General features: G+C 47.4%; 2 protein-coding genes across 7 annotated transcripts; one reads left to right on the top strand and one right to left on the bottom strand.

Moving 5' to 3' along the window:
• The first annotated feature begins 356 nt into the window (after positions 1-356).
• On the top strand, positions 357-6,795 carry trmt13 (tRNA methyltransferase 13 homolog). The gene is made up of 11 exons (XM_061683510.1): positions 357-500; positions 3,398-3,444; positions 4,398-4,464; positions 4,551-4,613; positions 4,694-4,763; positions 4,872-4,978; positions 5,055-5,246; positions 5,390-5,462; positions 5,528-5,599; positions 5,673-6,084; positions 6,191-6,795. Exons 1-11 carry the CDS (start codon positions 366-368, stop codon positions 6,390-6,392), a joined length of 1,440 nt encoding a protein of 479 aa, XP_061539494.1. The 5' UTR covers positions 357-365; the 3' UTR covers positions 6,393-6,795.
• Positions 6,153-20,061, bottom strand: lrrc39 (leucine rich repeat containing 39). 6 transcript variants are annotated; one of them, XM_061683511.1, is made up of 8 exons: positions 19,615-20,061; positions 19,230-19,379; positions 12,173-12,287; positions 11,259-11,415; positions 11,048-11,184; positions 10,054-10,199; positions 9,825-9,977; positions 6,153-6,584 (listed from the first exon to the last, which is right to left on the bottom strand). In XM_061683511.1, exons 2-8 carry the CDS (start codon positions 19,340-19,342, stop codon positions 6,422-6,424), a joined length of 984 nt encoding a protein of 327 aa, XP_061539495.1. In that variant the 5' UTR covers positions 19,343-19,379; positions 19,615-20,061; the 3' UTR covers positions 6,153-6,421. The 6 variants fall into 6 exon arrangements, with proteins under 6 accessions (XP_061539495.1, XP_061539496.1, XP_061539497.1 ...); XM_061683512.1 differs by having other exon boundaries at positions 19,230-19,372; XM_061683513.1 differs by having other exon boundaries at positions 19,230-19,372; positions 19,946-20,061.

Here is a 20,061-nt window from a genome sequence, read left to right as displayed (position 1 = left end):
CACCACGGCCACGCTCACTACCAGGATGCCGCCGCCCCCTCTCTCTTATCAAGGGCGGGGAGAGGGCGACCAATCGGCGGAGACGAGTAAGCAACCGTGACAAGAGACGACCAATTAGAAGAGAGTGGTGAGTTCAGGTGAGCTCAAGAATTTTTCAAAAATAGTAACAGTTATTTCTTCTCATTTTCACGTGTTTTGTATTATAAGAAACGTTCCTTTTCAACGAGCTTACAATCAGAAGTCCTCAAACTATAGAAGTCATCATCGGCTACTTCCTTACGGCCCTCCTTACTAAAAAGCTAAGCGACAAACCTGTTTCAACTGTTACCGTGAGCCCATGAACGCAGCACGACGACTCGGCCAACATGGCGGCGCCCGCAAGCGACAGATGTGGCAAATGTGCCTTTTTCGTGGACAAAAAGAAACGTTTTTGTAAAATGCTCGTCGCCAAAGGGCACAAGTTTTGTGGAGAACATGCCAACATGGACACGAACGTCTACGTGAGTTAGATGAACTTGGAGAAAACATTCATGACTGATAATCATTCACTCAAGATGACGTTCAACACAAATAGCTCACAACACACGAGCAGAACTATTTAACTAATACATTATTCAACAACACATTAATAAATATATAGGCGGGACAGAGGACGAGTGCTTTTAGCATATCTGACTCACAGTTCAGAGGTCGTGCGTTCGAATCCGGGCTCCGGCCTTTCTGTGTGGCCCTATGCATGTCTTCCCTGCGCTTGCGTGGTTTTTGTCCGGCTTCCTCCCACATTCCACAAACAGGCATATGTTGGCTTCGCTGACGGCTCTAAATTGTCCGGAGGTGAGCGTGTGCCCTGCGTTTGGCCAGCGACCAGTCCAGTGCATTCTTCCCTCACTCGTGAACAAGACCCCAAGGTACTTGAACTCCTCCACTTGGGGCAGGATCTCATCCCCGACCTGGAGCGGGCACGCCACCCTTTTCTGACTGAGGACCACGGTCTCAGATTTGGAGGTGCTGGTTCTCATCCCAGCCGCTTCACACTCAGCTGTGAACTGCTCCAGTGAGAGTTGGAGGTCACGGCTTGATGAAGCCAACAGAACCACATTATCTGCAAAAAGCAGAGATGCAATACTGAGGCCACCAAAGTGGAGCCCCTCTACGCCTCGGCTGCGCCTAGAAATTCTGTCCATAAAAGTTATGAACAGAATCGTTGACAAAGGGCACCCTTGGCGGAGTCCAACCCTCACTGGAAACGAGTCGGACTTACTGCCGGATATGCGGACCAAACCATGACTGCGGTCGTACAGGGACCGAACAGCCCGTATCAGGGGGTTCGGTACCCCATACTCACGAAGCACCCCCCACAGGACCCCCCCGAGGGACACGGTAGAACGCCTTCTCCAAGTCCACAAAACACACGTAGACTGGTTGGGCGAACTCTGCGCTCTCCAGCACCCCCTCCAAGGACTCCAAAAAGGGTGGGTACTCTGAACTGCTGTTTGGTGCATAGGCACCAAAGGCTACCCTCTCGTCCACCGGGGTGAACCCCAACGTACGGGCGCCGAGCCGGGGAGCAATAAGTATACCCACACCTGCTCAGGCACCGTGGGCAACTCCAGAGTGGAAGAGAGTTCAACCCCTCTCGAGAGGACTGGTACCAGAGCCCAAGCTGTGCGTGGAGGCGAGTCCGACTGTATCTAGTCGGAACTTCTCGACTTCACACAGCAGCTCGGGCTCCTTCCCTGCCAGAGAGTTGACATTCCACGTCCCGAGAGCCGGCTTCTGTAGCCGGGGATCGGATCGCCAAGGTCCCCGCCTTTGGCCACCGCCCGGCTCGCACTGCACCCGACCCCTATGGCCCCTCCCACAGGTAGTGAGCCCACGGGAAGGGGGACCCACGTTACCCTTTCGGGCTGTGCCTGGCCCGGCCCCACGGGTGCAGGCCCGGCCACCGGGCGCTCGCCTTCAAGCCCCACCTCCAGGCCTGGCTCCAGAGGGGGGCCCCGGTGAGCCGCGTCCAGGCAAGGGAAACCTGAGTCCATTTTTTGTCGTCATCATAAGGGGTCTTTGAGCCGTGCTTTGTCTGGTCCCTCACCTAGGACCTATTTGCCATGGGTGACCCTGCCAGGGGCGTAAAGCCCCAGACAACTTAGCTCCTAGGATCATTGGGACACACAAACCCCTCCACCACGATAAGGTGAGGGCTCAAGGAGGGGCTGCAAAATAATTGTGAAGTGGAATTAAATGATTTACAGTTTTATGCGAATATAAGTCTGAAGCGTGGTGCACATTTCTATTCAATGGATCGACTGTGTACCAGGACTCCAACGTGGCCAGGGGTGCGAGGGCCCTTAATAGCTGCTCGGAGCTCAAGTTATTCTTGTTTTTTGTGAAGTTTGAAGTAAATCTGACGCTGCGCTTGCTCTCGGTTTGGCCCGGAAAATGAGATGGCTCTCGTGGATGCCGGCGTTGAAAGACCTGAAAATGGCCGTTTAACATCACATTTTCGTCTCAACTAATAAGAAACAGCTGGGCATTTTTCTACCCCCGTGATTTTTCTAGTCACGGTTTTGGTCACACATTTCCTATTGATTTACATTGATTTTTGGACAAGTAAATACATGAAAATGGCATAAAATCCTTAATCCTTATCCGATTCTTACAAACTAGGGCTCGTTTTATTTGTGTAACACACCTCTATGCAAGGAAATCGTCTATTGTGATATACAGGTGTTTTGAACATTGTAGTAACATACCTATCCAGGGTGTATGTACCCCGCCTCTCACCCAAAGTCAGCTTGGATAGACACTAGCTCGCCCAGCACCTTCGTGAGGCTCAAGACGAGAGAAATTGGGCAGACTGACTATATGAATTTTAATATTTCACAGACAAAAAGTTGAAAACGCAATTTTGTTGTGGAAGCGCTTTGCTCAGGTAAAATATTTTCAACAATGGATTGATAAGTGGCACTGGTTAGAGTGTCTGCCTCACAGTTCTGGCGACCGGGGTTCAATCCCCGGCCCCGCCTGCGTGGGTTTTCTCCGGGCACTCCGGTTTCCTCCCACATCCCAAAAACATGCGTGCTAGGTTAATTGACAACGCTAAGTTGCCCGTAGGTGTGAATGTGAGTGCGAATGTTGTTTGTTTGTTTGTATGTGCCATGTGATTGGCTGGCTACCAGTGCAGAGGGTGTACCCCGCCTCCTGCCCATGATAGCTGAGATGGGCTTCAGCACGCCCGCGACCCTCGTGAGGAGAAGCGGCTCAGAAAATGAATGGATTGATAATTAATGTTGTGAAGGAAATGTGCATTGTGCTCTTCATGACAACAATCTTTTTCCATATTTGACAATTCCATGATGATGTTAACGATTTGCCTGACGTTCTGCATTTCGTGTTTCAGGAAGCCGGCGGCAGGAGGAGGATCGCTTGTCCGCTCGACCCCAAACAGTGAGCAGCGTCACCGCTTTTAATTGACACACGTGGACACAATTGTTGGAACCCCTCCCGTTCACAGCAGAAAAACCCACAACCCTAACCCTGAAATAACTTAACAGACCAAATTCATAATTAATAAAAATGTACTGAAAATGAACCACTGACAATCAGATGTTGCTTTTGAATTGCGGTTCAACATAATGAGTTTCAAAAGAAACTCAGCATTCACGAAAGAGGCAACAGGAAGCGGAGTTGGCAGAAATGAAAATGTTGAAGTTCTCTCTAGGAGTGAGCAGGTTGGTTGCTCATCAGAGGGCCAGCCAAGGTTCCATGTTACTGCTGGAGCCTATCCCAGCTGTCATCAGGCAGGAGGCGGGGTACACCCTGAACCGGTTGCCAGCCAATCGCAGGGCACATAGAAACAAACAACCATTCGCACTCACAGTCACGCCTACAGGCAATTTAGAGTCTCCAATTAATGCATGTTTTTGAGATGTGGGAGGAAACCGGAGTGCCCGGAGAAAACCCACGCAGGCACGGGGAGAACATGCAAACTCCACACAGGCGAGGCCGGGGATCGAACCCGGGTCCTCAGAACTGTGAGGCTGACGCTCTAACCGGTCGCCCACCGTGCCGCCGAAGACATAATTTAATAATAATAATTTCTTTTATTTTAAAAGGGGATTGGTAACAAAAAATGCTTGGTATATCGCAACGTTATTAAAAGTTAAGACAATTTGCAATTTTGGTATTTTAGCAAGAAACATGAGGTCGATGCACATGATTTGTCTTCATGGGCCACGTTATGTGGCGGGCTGGGTCTGGCCCCCAGGCCACGAGTTTGACATCTGTGTTCTCACTCATTATAGTTCATTCTTATTTCATCTATCGCAATACAATGTTTGGAAAGTCAACAAATTGTGTCTGAGGTCAAATAGTGACAAGTTCTTTTCGTGTGTCGTCAGCACGGTCAGCGAAGACAAGCTGGACAAACACCTGAAGAAATGTAACTCTCGCGACAAACCAAAGGCGGTGAGTGACTCGACAGCTTGCTTCTGTTGGAGTGGCCTTCAGTTTCTTCATTATGTAGAAAACATGGAGATGATTTCTGTCGTCAGGTTTATTACGTAGAAAACATCAACGCTGGCTCAGCTGACCAAAATGGGCAGACGCTCCCACAGGTGACGGCCATTTTGATTTCATTCTCTATGTATCAGCATTTTCGTTGTCATGTTACCATGGTAACACGCTACCTTAACAGGTGAGTTTGTGTGAGCGTAGCGCCACTCAGTTAAGACACCTGCTGGACACGCTCAACACTGCTTCAAAAGGTGACTTTATGTCAACTTCACGTCTGTCTGTCTGACCGCCTCCTTGCCTGTCTCACTCATGGTCCGTCCGTTTGTCTGCGTGCGTGACGCGACATGCGTTTGCTGAAGGTCTGCCGTTCGAGTTGGAGGAACACTTTGTGTCACACGCAGTTTTCCAGGAGGAAGCGAATAACCCGAAGAACGGAGATTCGGCCCACAAACACCTGAAGCAGCAGGTAGCCCGCCTGAGATGCGGCGTGACGGCTGAGGAGCGAAGCCGTCCGACTGACATGCGCTGCCGTTTTCCCTCAGTCCTCCATCTTGGGCCACCTGGAGGCGCTGGGGCTGCTGGGACGCGGCCGCTGCTTCGTGGAGTTCGGGGCGGGTCGAGGGAAGCTGTCGCACTGGATCCACCGAGCCCTGCGGGAGCAGACCCCGCCGCCGCCGCCGGCCAGAGAACATCTGCAGATGCTGCTGGTGGAGCGAAGCAGCACCCGATTCAAGGCCAGGCCGCAAACTGAATCGATGCGGGGTTTTGGAAGGAGGCCTAAAAGGGGCGCCGCGCTCAATTCGGTGGACAGAGAACGCTCGCTTCCTGGCCTCCGACCGGACCTTTCAAAATAAAAGCGGCTCTGTTATGTGTTCAGGTGGACGGAAAACATCAGGACGCCGACGTGGAGTTTGCCAGGCTGCAGATTGACATTCAGCATCTTGATTTGAGTAAGGCGCCAGACCGAGACCGAGACAGAGACCGTGACCAGAGCTCACGTGACCCTTTCTCGCAGGTAAAGTCCCGCTGCTGGGACGCCAGCTGCCGCTCGTCGGCGTCGGGAAGCATTTATGCGGAGCGGCGACAGGTGAGAGCTGTGCTAAAAAGGGTTAGCGATGCAAATTCCGCCGAATGTTGAAGAAACAAATGTTCTTCTTCAGATTTGGCTCTTCGCTGTTTGTTCCAAACATCGTCGACGCCTCGACAACAAGCGGGCCCGCCGAGAAAACGCCACAAAGCGTCGCGTGACTCTGCAGCGGGAGACGCACCCGATCCTTGTGGATCCCGCCCTGCCCGCGGACCTTCCGAGCAGGGTCCTTGCGGATCCTCCGATCCCTTTGGTCCTTCTCCGGTTCTGGGCCTGGCGGTGGCACTGTGCTGTCACCATCGTTGCGAGTGGCGTCACTATGTGGGTCAGAAATTCTTCTTTGATCTGGGTCTGGGTCCCACAGAGTTCTCGAGCTTCTGCCGCATGTCCAGCTGGGCCACGTGCGGCCTGCGAGCGGCATCTGATCAGAGAGCGGACGAAGAACACGAACCGCTGATGGCGGAGGAGACGGACGTCGCGCCGGGGTAAACCTTTCTGACCTTGAATGTTTACGCGGACGCTTGACGGTAATGAAGAATCGTTAGCCGATGACTTTGCTTTTTTGCGTTTATTTCTGTGATCCGTCGGTAGATTTCTGTCGCCGGGCGAGCGCGAGCGGATCGGACGCCGCTGCAAACTTCTGATCGACGCCGGTAGAATCGAGTTCCTGCGCAGCAAAGGATTCTGCGGACGGCTGACGCGTTACGTCAGCGCTCAGGTGACCCTGGAGAACGTCCTGATGACAGCCACACCTGCCGGCTCTTCTTCTGCTGCTTCCGATGTTTACTCGTAATCCACTTGGGCGTCCGCCATCCCGGTGGGTCACGCGTGAGAGAGCGCGTGCACGTTAAGCGCGGCATGCGCTCTCTTCCGAGCCTCCCGGATGTACGTCAGCATGAATTCTCGTCCGAACATCTCGCGGTCGTCGCCGTCGTCAGTTGTGGCCATCTCCAGCGCCAACGGGTTGTCCCGGAAGTTGACGAACCTTCACACAAAAAGAGCCAGGAGTCATTTTTTCCCCATCCAAAAACTTCATCAGCGTCAGGTGCCAGAGAAGTGGACCTCCCAAAAGACGGTGCTTGGTCGACCCGGGGGCACCCCTCCTTTCTTTAATCGCGCCCAGCCGCCACCCAGCATTATCAAGATTTTATTTTATTTTTTTCATTCATTGGTTATTAAGATGTCTTTGTTCCCTATCTGAGTCACTGAATTATTGCAAATAATCAAATTATAGTATTAGAAAAATACACAATTTGACATTTCTGTATTTTATCAAGTAAATGGTTGGTTAAGTACAATTAAATTATCTATCCATCCATTTTCCGTACCGCTTAACCTCACGCGGGTCGCGGGCGTGCTGGCGCTGGTCCCAGCTGACTCTGCGTGAGAGGCGGGGCTACGCCCTCAACGGGTCCCCAGCCAATCGCAGGGCACATATGGACAAACAACCATGCACACCTGCGGGTAATTTAGAGTCTTCAGTCGACCTCCCATTCAAGTTTTTGGCATGCGGGAGGAAAGCGGAGTACCTGGAGAAAACTCACGCAGGCACGGGGAGAACATGTCAACTTTGAACCCAGGTCCTCAGAACTGTGTGGCAGATGTGCTAAGCAATTAGAAATAATAAAAAAGAAAAGCAATTCTTTTATTAAGGCCCGCCTCACACTGCGTGATGACGGACTATTGCAAAAAAAAAAAATCACAGTTGGCGACTCACCTCCGCACACTGAGCCATTAGATATCTGGACGCTTTGAACAGTGAGCCAGTAAAAGACGTTCGATGCTGCACATGCCGTATGTTGTACTTTATCACATTTATGAAACCATAAAAAGATCGAGTAATAGTTAGGAAAGCGAGAGTGGATATTTGAAGAGTGTCACTAGCTCCCATTCATTCGAACGTACCGCACGCGTAACATTTGGGCCACGAGCTTCATTTGTCTTCCACAGGTACGTTCTCTCTCGCCGGCTTAACCCTCCTGTTATGTTCATTTGTCAGGGACATCAATGATGTTCCCGGGTCAATTTGACCCGGTGCATGTTTAATTATCCAAAAGATGTCCGAAACCCCAACATTCCCAATAAGCGTTGGTAATATTTCGTTAATAACTCCATTACTAACTATTCTAGCAAGATTTAATGCAATCGTGTTCCTTACCTCTCACACGTCATGGTTTAATTAGGATAATTCACTCGTTTTGCATTTAAAAAAAACGTTTTTTATTGTTTCACCACTTTATTACTTTTGAAAGAGCAACATATAAAACACAATAATTTGGCATCAAATTGAAACAGAACATTTCAATTTTGTTTGTGAACCAGAAATGAACAAAATAACAAGCAATAGCAATATAACAAGGTCTGTGTGTGTCTGTCTGTCTGTACATCTACACAGCACACGAGTGACATGTCATCACACTGTTCTTTGTGCAAATTAATTGTGCACATTTCGCACAGGTCATGCTTGTCTTGACATCATCAGATGGCCTGCAGATATGGCACCTCTTCCTCTTCCTTTTCCCCCCCAGCAGCAACCTAGAAACAAGAGGACCATGATTACTTTACTATGGTGTCTTTTTGGTGATCCCAAGACACGCACAACACACTCTCATACACTTATACACACACACGCACACGTACCTCACCTTCTAGCGTACTAGGTGGAGTCCTCTCCTGGATCTCCCTCACTGTGGCTGCAGCGGCCGGGGTCCTTGGCAGGTGCCGCCTCCGTTGGATGGGTGGTGTGACAAGTGTCTTCCCCAGCTCATGGAGAAAGATGCGCCTCTTGTACAGCTTTGACACATTCCAGTCAGGAAAGATCGCATTATAGGCCGATACATTGATCATGTTATGAAAGATGACCAATGGCCAGCGCGCAGTCATTCGCTTGCTGCTGTAGGACCGTGTTACTTTGTCCAAGTTGTCTACCCCCCCTTTGGTGGCATTGTAATCCAGGATCATGCTTGGTTTTTGGTCCTCTCTTGTGCTGATTTCAGCAGTTTTGTGCAGTGCTCATGAGCACAACATTTTTTCCCTTTTTGGGGCAGTAAGACACTAGGGCTGTGGTGTCTGTGAAGGCAAACATGGAAGATTGACTGACATATTTGGGGATGAAGACCACTATATTTCACCATTTTCTTGTCTTGCTTGGAGGAATAGGAATATCAATTCCCTCATCTGCTTCAAAATCAGAATCATTAGAATCAGAATTGAGCTCAAGATAGCCTTCATCTTCGAACACATCCCCATCTATTTCACTGTCATGATCAAAGATGACTTCCAGAGCCTTCTGGACTGTCATCCTTTTGCTACTGTTGCTCATTTTGGAAAGGTCTGCCTGACAGAGTGCAATGTTGGTACGACTCTCATGCAGAGAATCTTTTATATGATTTGCCCCTCCCCTGTTGAGTGTCCACTGAATGTGGGTGGAGAACAAAAATGGTTCCCGTCAAAAGTCACCACACGCGTGTGTGTGTGCGTGCGTGCGTGCGTGCGTGAGTGAGTGAGACTAAGTCTCACAGTTACAAAGAAAGAAATAGTCTGACATTTATGACACACTTTTACCTCCAGTTTGACTGGTGGGTCAAATTGACCCGAACAGTATCTATGTGATATAAACATGCAGGGGGTGGTTGCAAATATGTAAGATGAACCATTTTCATTTTATATGTTGATTGCACGAATTAAGGCAAGCAGAAGAAGTTTCAAGCTGCAAAAATACTTTCAACTATTTTTCCTAGATCTTCCAACCTTAAAACGGGTCAATTTGACCTCTAACATAACAGGCGGGTTAAAAACCCGGAAATGTATTTTTAGCATTTTGATTAGCTGTAATCTGCGACAGCGCGGCAAAACCAGCGGCCTACTGTCGGGCCACTCGTGAAAACGGATGTGGAACCGCACTGTAGTTCAATCGGGTTCAACCTTTAAACAAACATGATTTATTTATCTCATTAAATAACTGATTTCTTGAAAATAATAGTCAAACATGAGTCAAACAATTTGACATACAGAAATTGGCTAGTTATAACTATTCAAATTAAGTATTTTACCTGGGCTCCAGCACACCCGCGACCCTAGTGAGGATCGGCGGTACGGAAAATGGATGGATGGACATCCAACTTTCATTTTCTCGTCTGTCCGATGTGGAAACAAAATGAGTTTGCCCGACGGACATACGCCCACGCGCCGAGATTTGAGACGGGAAGCACAGCAGCAGACACACCTGAGGTTGACCATGTCCTCCATGACGGGGGGGATGTCCGTCAGTCGGTTGCTGCTCAGGACCAGCGTGTCCAGGCGGGGCATCCTGCTGATGTTCTCTGGAACTTTCTCCAGCTGGTTCCTCTGCAGCCACAGCGTGTGCAGCTTCTCCATCCTGAGGACAGAAACTCTGCCTTTGGACGGGTTACCGGAGGAGCCGGGCGGGTGTCGCGGCGTCGGCGTTCGCTTGCCTGTGGATGTCTCGGGGTAGGGCGCGCAGCCGGTTCCCCGCCATGTCCAGCCACTCCAGCGCCGGCATGTGCAGCAGGCACGGCGGGACGGCGCCGAACGCGTTCATGGAGAGGTCCAGACGATCCAGACGCCTCAGCTGGCTCAGCTGGACGCAACGGCAGAGCGGGAAGAACTGAACCAGACTGAAGGTGTCCCGTGATGACCAACGCGAAACATGTTGGGGGCGCTTCTTATGGATTACAATTGGCTTTAACTAGCAGTGGTAGGCTATATTAAAATAGCTCTATATAAGTACTCCAAATATCTGCGATGAGTTGAAGCTGCAAAAAGTGAACTGCGATATGGCGAGGACGGCTGTATTTTGAATTTCAGCTTGCACGCCTTTAATGTAGTACCACGGTGTGCCACATGCAGGGCAGCACTGAGCTTTACTCGAAGAGATGCACCGTAATTAACTGCAAGAAGATGAGGCACACAAGGCCCCCAACTAAGCTCCAGTAATAATGGTTGTTCCCACAGAGCAGAGAGAATATACGCCTGTGCTCTTTGTATGTGTTCCTGTGCCGTGTGGTTTCAAGGTTTAGAATTACTGTAACATCTATGCAAATGTCAGTTAGCTTGTCTATGGCGTGTCACATGTTCGTGCACTTTCGTTAGTCAAAATGTTATAGTTTGGTTGAACATGTTAAGGAATACGGGTGCTAAAGAATACTTAAAAAAGGGTCTTCAGAACTATGAGTGTGTTTTAATAAGTTTAAATGTGTTTAAAGTTGGTAGGAGGGGGTATAGTTATTTTTCTGGGGATACGGCTTTTCCAGATTCCGGATTTCACCCATCGCAGCGTTTGTCTGCAACGTATCCGCAATGATAAAAAGAATTCAAATCGTAGTTTGAATTCTAAAGGTGTGGGCTCCACTTTGGAGTGAAGCAGCCGAAGCATCCTGCTTACTTTCAGCAGCCTACAAAGACTCCACATTCCGGAAGGTCCTTTACCTTGTCCGGAAGCTGGTCCAGGTCTCGGTTCATGGCGAGTTCCAGCCTCTCCAGACTCTCGCAGTCTCCGAGCTCCTCCGGAACAAAGAGGACTCTGTTGTAGCTGAGCAAAAGTTCTCGGAGTCGCTTCAACCCGCCTGCGACATCGCAACGCGCTCGAGTCACTTCCTTCGCATTATTATCGATCCGTTCTCTCGTGATCGTCACCGACCGATTTCTTTGGGGATCTCTTTCACCCCGTTCCGCGACAGATCCAGGACCAGGAGATCGCGGAAGCAGGAGACGAAGTTGGGGATCTTCTGCAGTCCGGTCCGGTGGATGTGCCACTCCTGGATCTGACTCAGCCGGACCAGGCAGCCCGGCAGCGCCTGTGCAGCCATGTCACAAAGTCGAGGTCAAAGAAGTACTTTAGTATAAAATACAGATACTTGTCCCAAAGAAGTACTGATTCAACAGTGGGCCACAAGTAAAACAAAGTACAGACTGAAGTGTACTTAAGAACAAAAGACTGTTCATTATACACAGTAAATGATACATTATATAAGTCAAGAAACCGTTTTACTCGTGTTGCCTCAGGCTTTTATGCGGTCTAAACAATGTGAAGAAGAAGAAACAGAAAATGCTAAATTAGCTCATAGCATGTTTTTTCAGATCCGGCGGAGAATTTTCGAATGCCAGACGCTGTCGCTGCTTTTTAGGCTGACACAAGGCACAGCATATTTGCCCTGAGCTATTGTCGGAGCAGGCAACGTCTCACAAATCTCTTCAATAGGCCACGGATACGGGGAATGTCTCGCTTCTCCGAATCTGCAGCGTCGCAGTTGTTAATGCCGACTGGTTCGAGACATTCCGCCTCGCAAGATCTCCGTCAATCAAGCTCTCATTTGCGTTTGACTTTCGCTTTCCATTTACGTCGTGTCGTCATTCGTGGGGGTTAAAAGCGTAAGCCGCCTATTTTGTCAACGTACAGATTAGAAAGTACACACATCTGCTTTTAAATGTCGGTTGTAAAAAAAAAAAAAAATTACCTGAAAAGCCTACTTAAGCACAGTAACAAAATATTCGATCTCTGTTATTTCACACCACTGTTAAGATCGGCGGCAATGTCACCGTAACATCGTTCACCTTCCACTCCTCGTGTTCCAGGCGCAGAATCAGCCGTCCATCTTGTGTCTTCAGTTTGTCTCTGAGGCGAGCGAGAGTGTGGCGCTCCTCCCAAACGCCCGCTGCTGCGCCCAACCTGCACCCCACAACATTTCTCAGCTCAAGCTGACATTCACGAAGTCGCCAGATTCCACAGAATTGATGAGTGTCCTGGGATTGGTCATTTCAATTTGTGGACCTCCCTCCTGTTCATAACTTTTATGGACAGAATATCTAGGCGCAGCCCAGGCGTAGAGGGGGTCCGGTTTGGTGGCCTCAGTATTGCATCTCTGCTTTGAAGTGAAGCGGCTGGAATGAGAATCGGCACCTCCAAATCTGAGACCGTGGTCCTCAGTCGGAAAAGGGTGGCAGCCATCTCCGGGTCGAGGATGAGATCCTGCCCCAAGTTGAGGAGTTCCAAGTATCTCGGGGTCTTGTTCACGAGACGCGGATCGGTGCAGCGTCTGCAGTGATGCGGAATTTGTATCGATCCGTTGTGGTAAAGAAGGAGCTAAGCCGAAAGGCGAAGCTCTCGATTTACCGGTCGATCTGCGTTCCTACCCTCTCATATGGTCACGAGCTGTGGGTCGAACAAGATCCAGGATACAAGCGGCCGAAATGAGTTTCCTCCGAAGGGTGTCCGGGCTCTCGCTTAGAGAGAGGGTGAGAAGCTCGGTCATCCGGGAGGATCTCAGAGTAGAGTCGCTGCTCCTCCGCATCGAGAGGCGCCAGATGAGGTGGCTGGAGCATCTGATTCGGATGCCTCCCGGACGCCTCCCCGGCGAGTCACGTCCCACCGGGAGGAGACCCCGGGATGACCCAGGACGCGCCGGAGAGACTACGTCTTTCAGCTGGCCCGGGAACGCCTCGGGATCCCCCCGGAAGAGCTGGATGAAGTGGCTGGGGAGAGGGAAGTCCGGGCATCCCTGCTAAAGCTACTGCCCCCGCGACCCGACCTCGGATGAGTAGTATATAATGGATGGATGGATGGACCTCCCACATAGTTGCTCAAATGACCACTAAAAATCCCGTTGTAGTGCTTCTGGAGCAGTGACGCCGGTAACGCGTTACTGCGAAAGTCCGCCCTTTTAAGTAACGAGCGAAAAAACCCGTTACTTTTCCCGGGAAAGTAATTAGACTACAGTTACTTGTTGTATACAACAATAGTTACTTTTGCATCATCAATGTCTCTCACCAAACAGTAATTTGTAGCTGGTGATTTGTAGCTGGTGATTCAAAACCAAGCTCAGTCCAAATGCGCAGGACCAAGACCACTCTTTCCGCCAACCAATAGAAGACACGAGCCAAACATCTTGTTCATTCGGCGTCGTGTGCCGTCGTTCCCGTCGTCGTATGATTTAACGACGTCACGATGGTTTATTGTGTGGAATTTGGTTGTACAGTACAAACGGTTCAGGCAACGGCAAGAGTTTTCTTTTGGCTTTCCGAGTGAAGGAATACGTGACCAGCGAACAGCGAAAGTCACTCGACGGGGGAAGAAACGTGGTCGGCTGCGGGTGCCCGGCAAGCACTCCAAACTCTGCGGCGATCACTTCCAACCGCCGTGTTTTGAGAAAGCATCGGATCCACAGGTGTCGTTAGGCAGAGGCCGAAAGCGGCCGCGGCGCCGACCATTTGTCCTACGGCCGTCGGGACCTCCGCCGGCAGCGACGGGACTAAATCTCGCAGCGGCGAGCATTTCCTTGTATATATACCTACGACTCCATTATGGTTCCGATGCACTGGGGGGAGTGGGAAAAAAAGACCCACACAGTACTTTCCGGTACTGTCGTCTGTACTTTTGCCTCCGTGACAAGCCGACAGACGCACACGGCCAAGACTTTGTGTGCGGCGTGTTACAACGCTACTCGAGCGAGAGGCACACAATATATAGGAATACTGCATCCTATGTAAACGCTTGTGCCACCGTGTCACTGAAACATATATGAATATATAATATTGCTCAACAACATTGGCACCCCATTATTTCAAGCCACGAGTGTATAAAAAGACATGCTTTTGACACGGCGTCACACGGAGCCAGCGGCCACTCTCTTTTTCTGTTGCACGGCTGCTACTCGGCGGCTCGTCGTCGTCGTCGTCCGATCGGCTCAAACGCGTACGCTTTGACGATGCCGAGTTCAGTCGGGCGCTCCCGTACGTCGAAATCCTCCTCCTCCTCCGTCGCTCGCCATTGCGTATAGCGTGTAGCGCTCTGTGTTTGTCAATTGCGACGTCACTTCCGGAAGCCCTCGCAGGGGTTAGAGTAACCGCACCCACCGCGGTGTCTTGAGCTTCGGGTATGTTCGGGGAGGACTCGATGTGCGTCGGAAAAATCTCATTTTTAGCTAAACTATGCTGGAAGTTACGTGCATGTATTGCATAACATATAAACAAGGCAAATTCTGAATTTTAACTGACCCCATAACATCTTTGTCATCTGACCTTTAGGACTTACAATACTTAGCTTCAATAATATTTACAATGAAAAGGGAGAACTCTCCACTTGGTCTGCTCCACGGCTGACGTCACGTAGTAAGAAATGTTTTCTCGCTCTTTGCATCAAAATGACTGTGGTGTGTGTGTGCGTGTCACTCCCTTTCACGTTTACGTACACGCACACACAGTTGCTTTCATGGAGCACAATCAGCAGTGTACTGAGAATGGTGTGCTTGTTTACGTTTAGATACTTACTGTACTGTGTTGGCATTTCAAGTCTGCACTAAGTTGCTGATTTAATGTGGCTTCAACTCCACTAATATTTAAGTTATTGCTTCATGTTGATGACATCAATCTGTAACTTGTGCGGCATAAATTACCAAGTAATGGGTACGGTTAAGCTAATGCTTTTTTTTGTACTGTGGATAAGTGATATTCCTGCCACTTGCAGTGGCGAAGCTAGACTTTTATCCTTGGGTGGCCAAGGCTATTTCAGGGGGTCCACAGACTATGACAATGAATTCGTTTCTCGACCAATGAATTGCAATCCGCGTCTCTAAATGTTGCAATGTACATACTAAGCACACAGAAGAGGAGGTTTGTGCGCAGAAAATACAGTTTATTAAAAATGTTTACAACACGATGTACACAGAAACACAACTGCAACAATTTTTCAATAATCACAGAGTAACCCACTCTCACACACACACGCACACAATTACCCACTCACACTCTCTCTGTCCACCTTACCGTTGCCTGACTTGCTTCTCTTTAAAAAGAAGATATATCTCTTGTTTCCCTGTCTTTTCATTTCTCAACGGACCCTATGGAAAAAAAGGCCAGTTTTGTTACTCTTAGCATCACTTACAATTGCACAATGTTATCAAATCGCCACTTCAAGCCTAAACAATGTCAGGGGAAATAAACCACTGTAGATGTAAGTTTAATATTAAAACTTTGACCTACTCAGTGGTTCCCAACTGGTTTTGCCTCGGGAAATAAAATGTTACCCAATTTTTTGACATTCTTTAGCAACTTTACTTATTTTTATTATTTCCCAAAAAAATAGCCCAGTAACGCAAAAGCCTTTATGCCCTGTTGAAAACATGAAAGCAGTTGATATATATGAAACAAGGCACAATTTTTATGAAGTAAATAAAAAGGCAGACTTATTTTTTTGGTAGTTGAAAAAGGCAGACTTCTTGAATCAAATCATAAAATAAAACGGACAAAATAATTGAATAAAAAGGCAGAATTCTCTTGAATTACAGTATTTGTGCTTTTTAAACAAGTTCATTCACAGCACTTTTGTGATGCCCTCAACTCCTACAGTTTTCTTTGAAAACACTCTTCTAGTTTGTCTTAAATCTGTTTTTAGCTCGCCTGTTGTGCATGAAATAAGATGCTGCATAAAAAGAGAAAAAATGCAAAAGCAACACGTTTGACACTGTAGCGGTGTCAGTTTTAAAGCTTTTAAACAAACATTTCAGTATATAGCAAGAGTTTCAGGATAATCCCCCAGCCTCCTTCACGTTCTATTTCATTGAAGCCAAGAGAGCATGAAACAGCTAAACTGCCCGATTGTCTACCAGTTTCATTCCTCTAAAAATCATTGGAGAAACACGTCCATGTAAGCAGCAACCCGAATTCAATGTGGAGTGGCTGTTGGAAGCTGACACTGGTCACGCGTAGACGCCATGAGATGTAACTTGTCCGCGAGAGAGACTGGCACACTGCACTGGCTGCTTATTGAAACACTTGCGTGCCACTGCTGGGTGATAACTTTTCGTTTTTACCGCCACGAGATGTAACGTCATGTTAACGTTAGCTTGATACCCGTGGCTTCTCGCAAAACGATCTCCTATCTGAACACTAAAGTGATTTTAAACAGTGACACCACCGTCCAACTTACTTTAGGTGGAGGTCGTGACGTACACTGGCTCTGGGGCAAATCCTCTTCTTCTGTTCAGATTCTTCTTCTCCTAGAAAATGTGGATTACAACTCCTTGTGCTACACAGCGCCAGCTACTGTACAGGAGGGATTTAGCAGTCAAAAGGCGTCACAGATTTCAAGACGTGCGGTGCCGTGACGTGTGATATGTCAATCATCTGGAAGGGGGGGGGCACCTGGAGGGTCCAATCAGATTTCAGGGGGGTCCAGTGCTACCCCGGCCTCTCCTCTGGCTCCGCCCCCACTTGGCAGCTGCCGAAAATAACTAAGACGTTTTTTCTAACTTAGTTACTACTACTTAGTCACCAAAATATCGATAGTGTAGCCGCCGTCATGAGCAACTCATATATTTCATTTATTTAGTACATGTTTTTGATTTGGTTTAAAAATACATTATTTCATGTAAAATGTTAAATACTGAATAAATGATACATTTCAGGTCATTTATTTGGATTAAAATGCATTGAGAAGGTGGGGAACTTATATTTGGTTCCACGTGTATGCATCGTTGTTAGAGGATACAGTTAATTGAAACACTTAAGGAGACAAGTTAGGAGTTTGCTCAGAGGACAAGATGTGTTTTTTTGTTAAGAAGATATGTGGACCTTTATTCCTTTTGAGTGAATGTGGCCAATGACGCAAATATTTTGCGATTTGCTTCCCTAAAAGTTTCATTTGTATCCTTCATATTTGTGTGCTAACTGAGTTTTATGCCGCTTTTCTTCGTTCTGACGGCATTGATGGGGCAATGTTGGGACATGTAAAGACATGTTGGCAACATTAAATGTCTGTTAAACCCTAAGAACAACTTTGAGCCTTGATTGAACTCGAAAGGAGTAAAAGATAGTACCGATACCAGGTCAGCATTGAATCGGATCGATACTAGCGTGGAAATATCGCTACTCTGCTTTCGGTTTCCCCCTTGCGTGCACTCTTTGGGTTCGTCAAGCGGGCGATGCCAGACTCGCCGTTTCTGCTGTCTCAGCTCAGAATTTTGTTCCTCCTCTTTCCTTTCTTCTTCTGTGGTCCCCACTATAACTGCTTCCTGCGCCCCCACCTCTACCCTATTGCACGATCCTCCTGTAGGAGACCTGGGTGACCTTATTTCATTCGGTTTGTAATCCTGAACCATCCTAATGTTTCTCTTTGTTTATTTTCTGTATTTCTGGTCTCAATGTTATTGTTATGTCTTTTCCTGTCTTACAATGGGTACATGTCAACACAGTTGCATTTCCAATTAGTAGTTTTAACAGTTGAAACTCGCTAGCTTGACGCGATGACCAACCGAACTAACTTCCGGGAAGTCGATATCTTCAGCTGCTTATTTGTCTCGGAGCTCGAGTGGACAGTACGATTTACATGGAGGTTCTGCTTGTCGTCTATTTTGTCCGAATAAACGGCACATCATTCAGAAGCACACCGGTCAGAAGCAAGCAAGAGCAGAGATCACAAAGAGCCTGGCAGAAATCATTATCAAATTTCAACTGTCTATTTGTGATTTGAGCCAACTTAAAAAGTATCAATTATGCTTAGACCTTGATCTAATACATTCTGTTTGTGTAATACCATGGAATTTACTGTACATTCAAATGTTGTTGAAATGAATACATTTACTGGAATTGAAACAAAAATACTGAATATAATATGGCTCATAATCAATTGAATAGTGTTACCTTTTATATTACCTGTAAAAGGAACACAATATGATATATCACATAGATGATCTACTTTGGTGGAAAAACAACCAATCAACATTCCCCGCTCTGGGCAAATACCTGACAGTGATTGGAACATCAGTTTCAGCCGAGAGGATGTTTTCAAAAGCCGCAGTGAACTCATTCACTGCCATTCACGGCTGTTGAATTCAAATATCCACGTTAATGTGGAGGCCTGGCAGTTAAGTCACACAAGAAGCGCATTAACAGCAAAAAATATAAACAATGCTGTTCTTAAACAAAAACTCTTAAACAAAGCATTTGTTCTGCACAGGGTTGCTTATTTTTCGACAAAACGCTACCTGTAGTTGTTTTTTTTTTTCAAAAACAAAAAGGCGTGCACAGAAGGGATATGTTTTAAATTTTTGTATAGGAGTACAGTATTTTCAGTGATCACTTTGTGCACTTCATTTGTTACTGTTCTATTGCTTCTGGGGGAAAAAAGTTATTATGATATTAATGTATGTTTTATTTACCAATAAAATTTGTCTCAATTCTTTTCTGGGTTTTAAATATTTAATAATAAAAAATGAGACATCACAAAAATACTTCAAGGTCATGAACAATTGATATTTGGCAATTTGATGATGCATCTATTTTAGTTCTTAAAAAGTATCGATATCGGCGATCTGTGTTTACTTGGTATCGGATCGATACCAACATATGCAGTATCGCACACCACTAGTCAAAATGCTGCAGAGTCTGGCTCTCGTGGCCACTTTAACCCGAGTACAACGCAGCAAGAATTTCAAAAATCGGATGATGGTTTCTGGAGAAACTGAGTATATTTGTGTGATATCGCCGATGGAAATCCTGGCCAAAAAGGCCTTCAAGTTTCAAACAAACAAACAAGTCAAACAGCAACTTGATTTTTTGGCAACATATCTCCTCGACCCATCCGATTGGTCTGCTACTCGGGGAGGCGGAGTCTCACCTGCTGCGCGGCCTCCTTCTCTGCTTCTCCCGGTTGTCCTGGATTTTCTGGATCTTGGTTTCCCACAAAGTTTTCAGGGAATTGACCGAGCCGCTCGCTAAAATGGCTGCCATGTGATGTCACAGCACGACGCCTTCAGCCATCTTGTACCTCACAAAACAGCAGCGCAACAGGTGGATGTAGTAGTTAGCTTATAGCAGCATGTGGCACTTTACCTTGTAGTATGTAGTAGATTAGTGCAGCAGCACGTGGCGGTTTATTGTATGTTGTTACATAGTAGTTAGCCTAGCATAGCAGTGTGTGGTGCTTTTTGTTAAGATGTAGTTGTCTGCAGTATTTTGAATACACGGTTGTAGTACGTGTCATTGTTTGCAATTTTGCTCACCTCGTTTGCGCTCTTCAGCTGGTCTGTAAGATAAGCTAAACTAAATATAGCGACTGGTGAGGTCACCTGACCGCTCATGGGAAAAAAACCTTGCAATTGCTTTTAAGTTCCAGTAGATGGAACAATGGCTCACACAAACGAAATAATTCAATTAATTTTTTTTTAATCTCCAGTAGAACCTCGATTTAACGGACTAATAGGGGGAGGGGTCGTCGGTTAAAGACGATACCCTGTTAGTTTGAAGCACTTTTTCGTGGCCTAAAAACACCCAGTATAATACAAAATTATTGTGAATCGATGTGAAAACGTTTTCAAGTTGATTCAAACTTACCGTTAACATATTGGTGTGATGGTCTTATTGTGCTCTGTAAGTCCCGTTGCACATAAAGGACCACTTGTAAGCCACTTCCTCCAGGCCCCGACTTTGACGCACGTCCACGTGCTTGC

This window comes from Phycodurus eques, chromosome 8, assembly GCF_024500275.1.
Source record: "Phycodurus eques isolate BA_2022a chromosome 8, UOR_Pequ_1.1, whole genome shotgun sequence".
Taxonomy (NCBI): Eukaryota; Metazoa; Chordata; class Actinopteri; order Syngnathiformes; family Syngnathidae; genus Phycodurus; species Phycodurus eques.
This window is presented reverse-complemented; position numbering and strand designations above follow the sequence as displayed.

Coding starts and splice junctions, on each gene's coding strand:
- trmt13 (XM_061683510.1), top strand. CDS start 366: ATGGCGGCGCCCGCAAGCGACAGATGTGGCAAATGTGCCTTTTTCGTG. Junction 4,465..4,550: donor CTCGCGACAAACCAAAGGCG/GTGAGTGACTCG, acceptor TTCTGTCGTCAG/GTTTATTACGTAGAAAACAT. Junction 5,600..5,672: donor TTTATGCGGAGCGGCGACAG/GTGAGAGCTGTG, acceptor GTTCTTCTTCAG/ATTTGGCTCTTCGCTGTTTG.
- lrrc39 (XM_061683511.1), bottom strand. CDS start 19,342: ATGGCAGCCATTTTAGCGAGCGGCTCGGTCAATTCCCTGAAAACTTTG. Junction 11,416..12,172: donor TGGAACACGAGGAGTGGAAG/GTGAACGATGTT, acceptor ATGGCTGCACAG/GCGCTGCCGGGCTGCCTGGT. Junction 11,185..11,258: donor AGAGATCCCCAAAGAAATCG/GTCGGTGACGAT, acceptor GCGATGTCGCAG/GCGGGTTGAAGCGACTCCGA.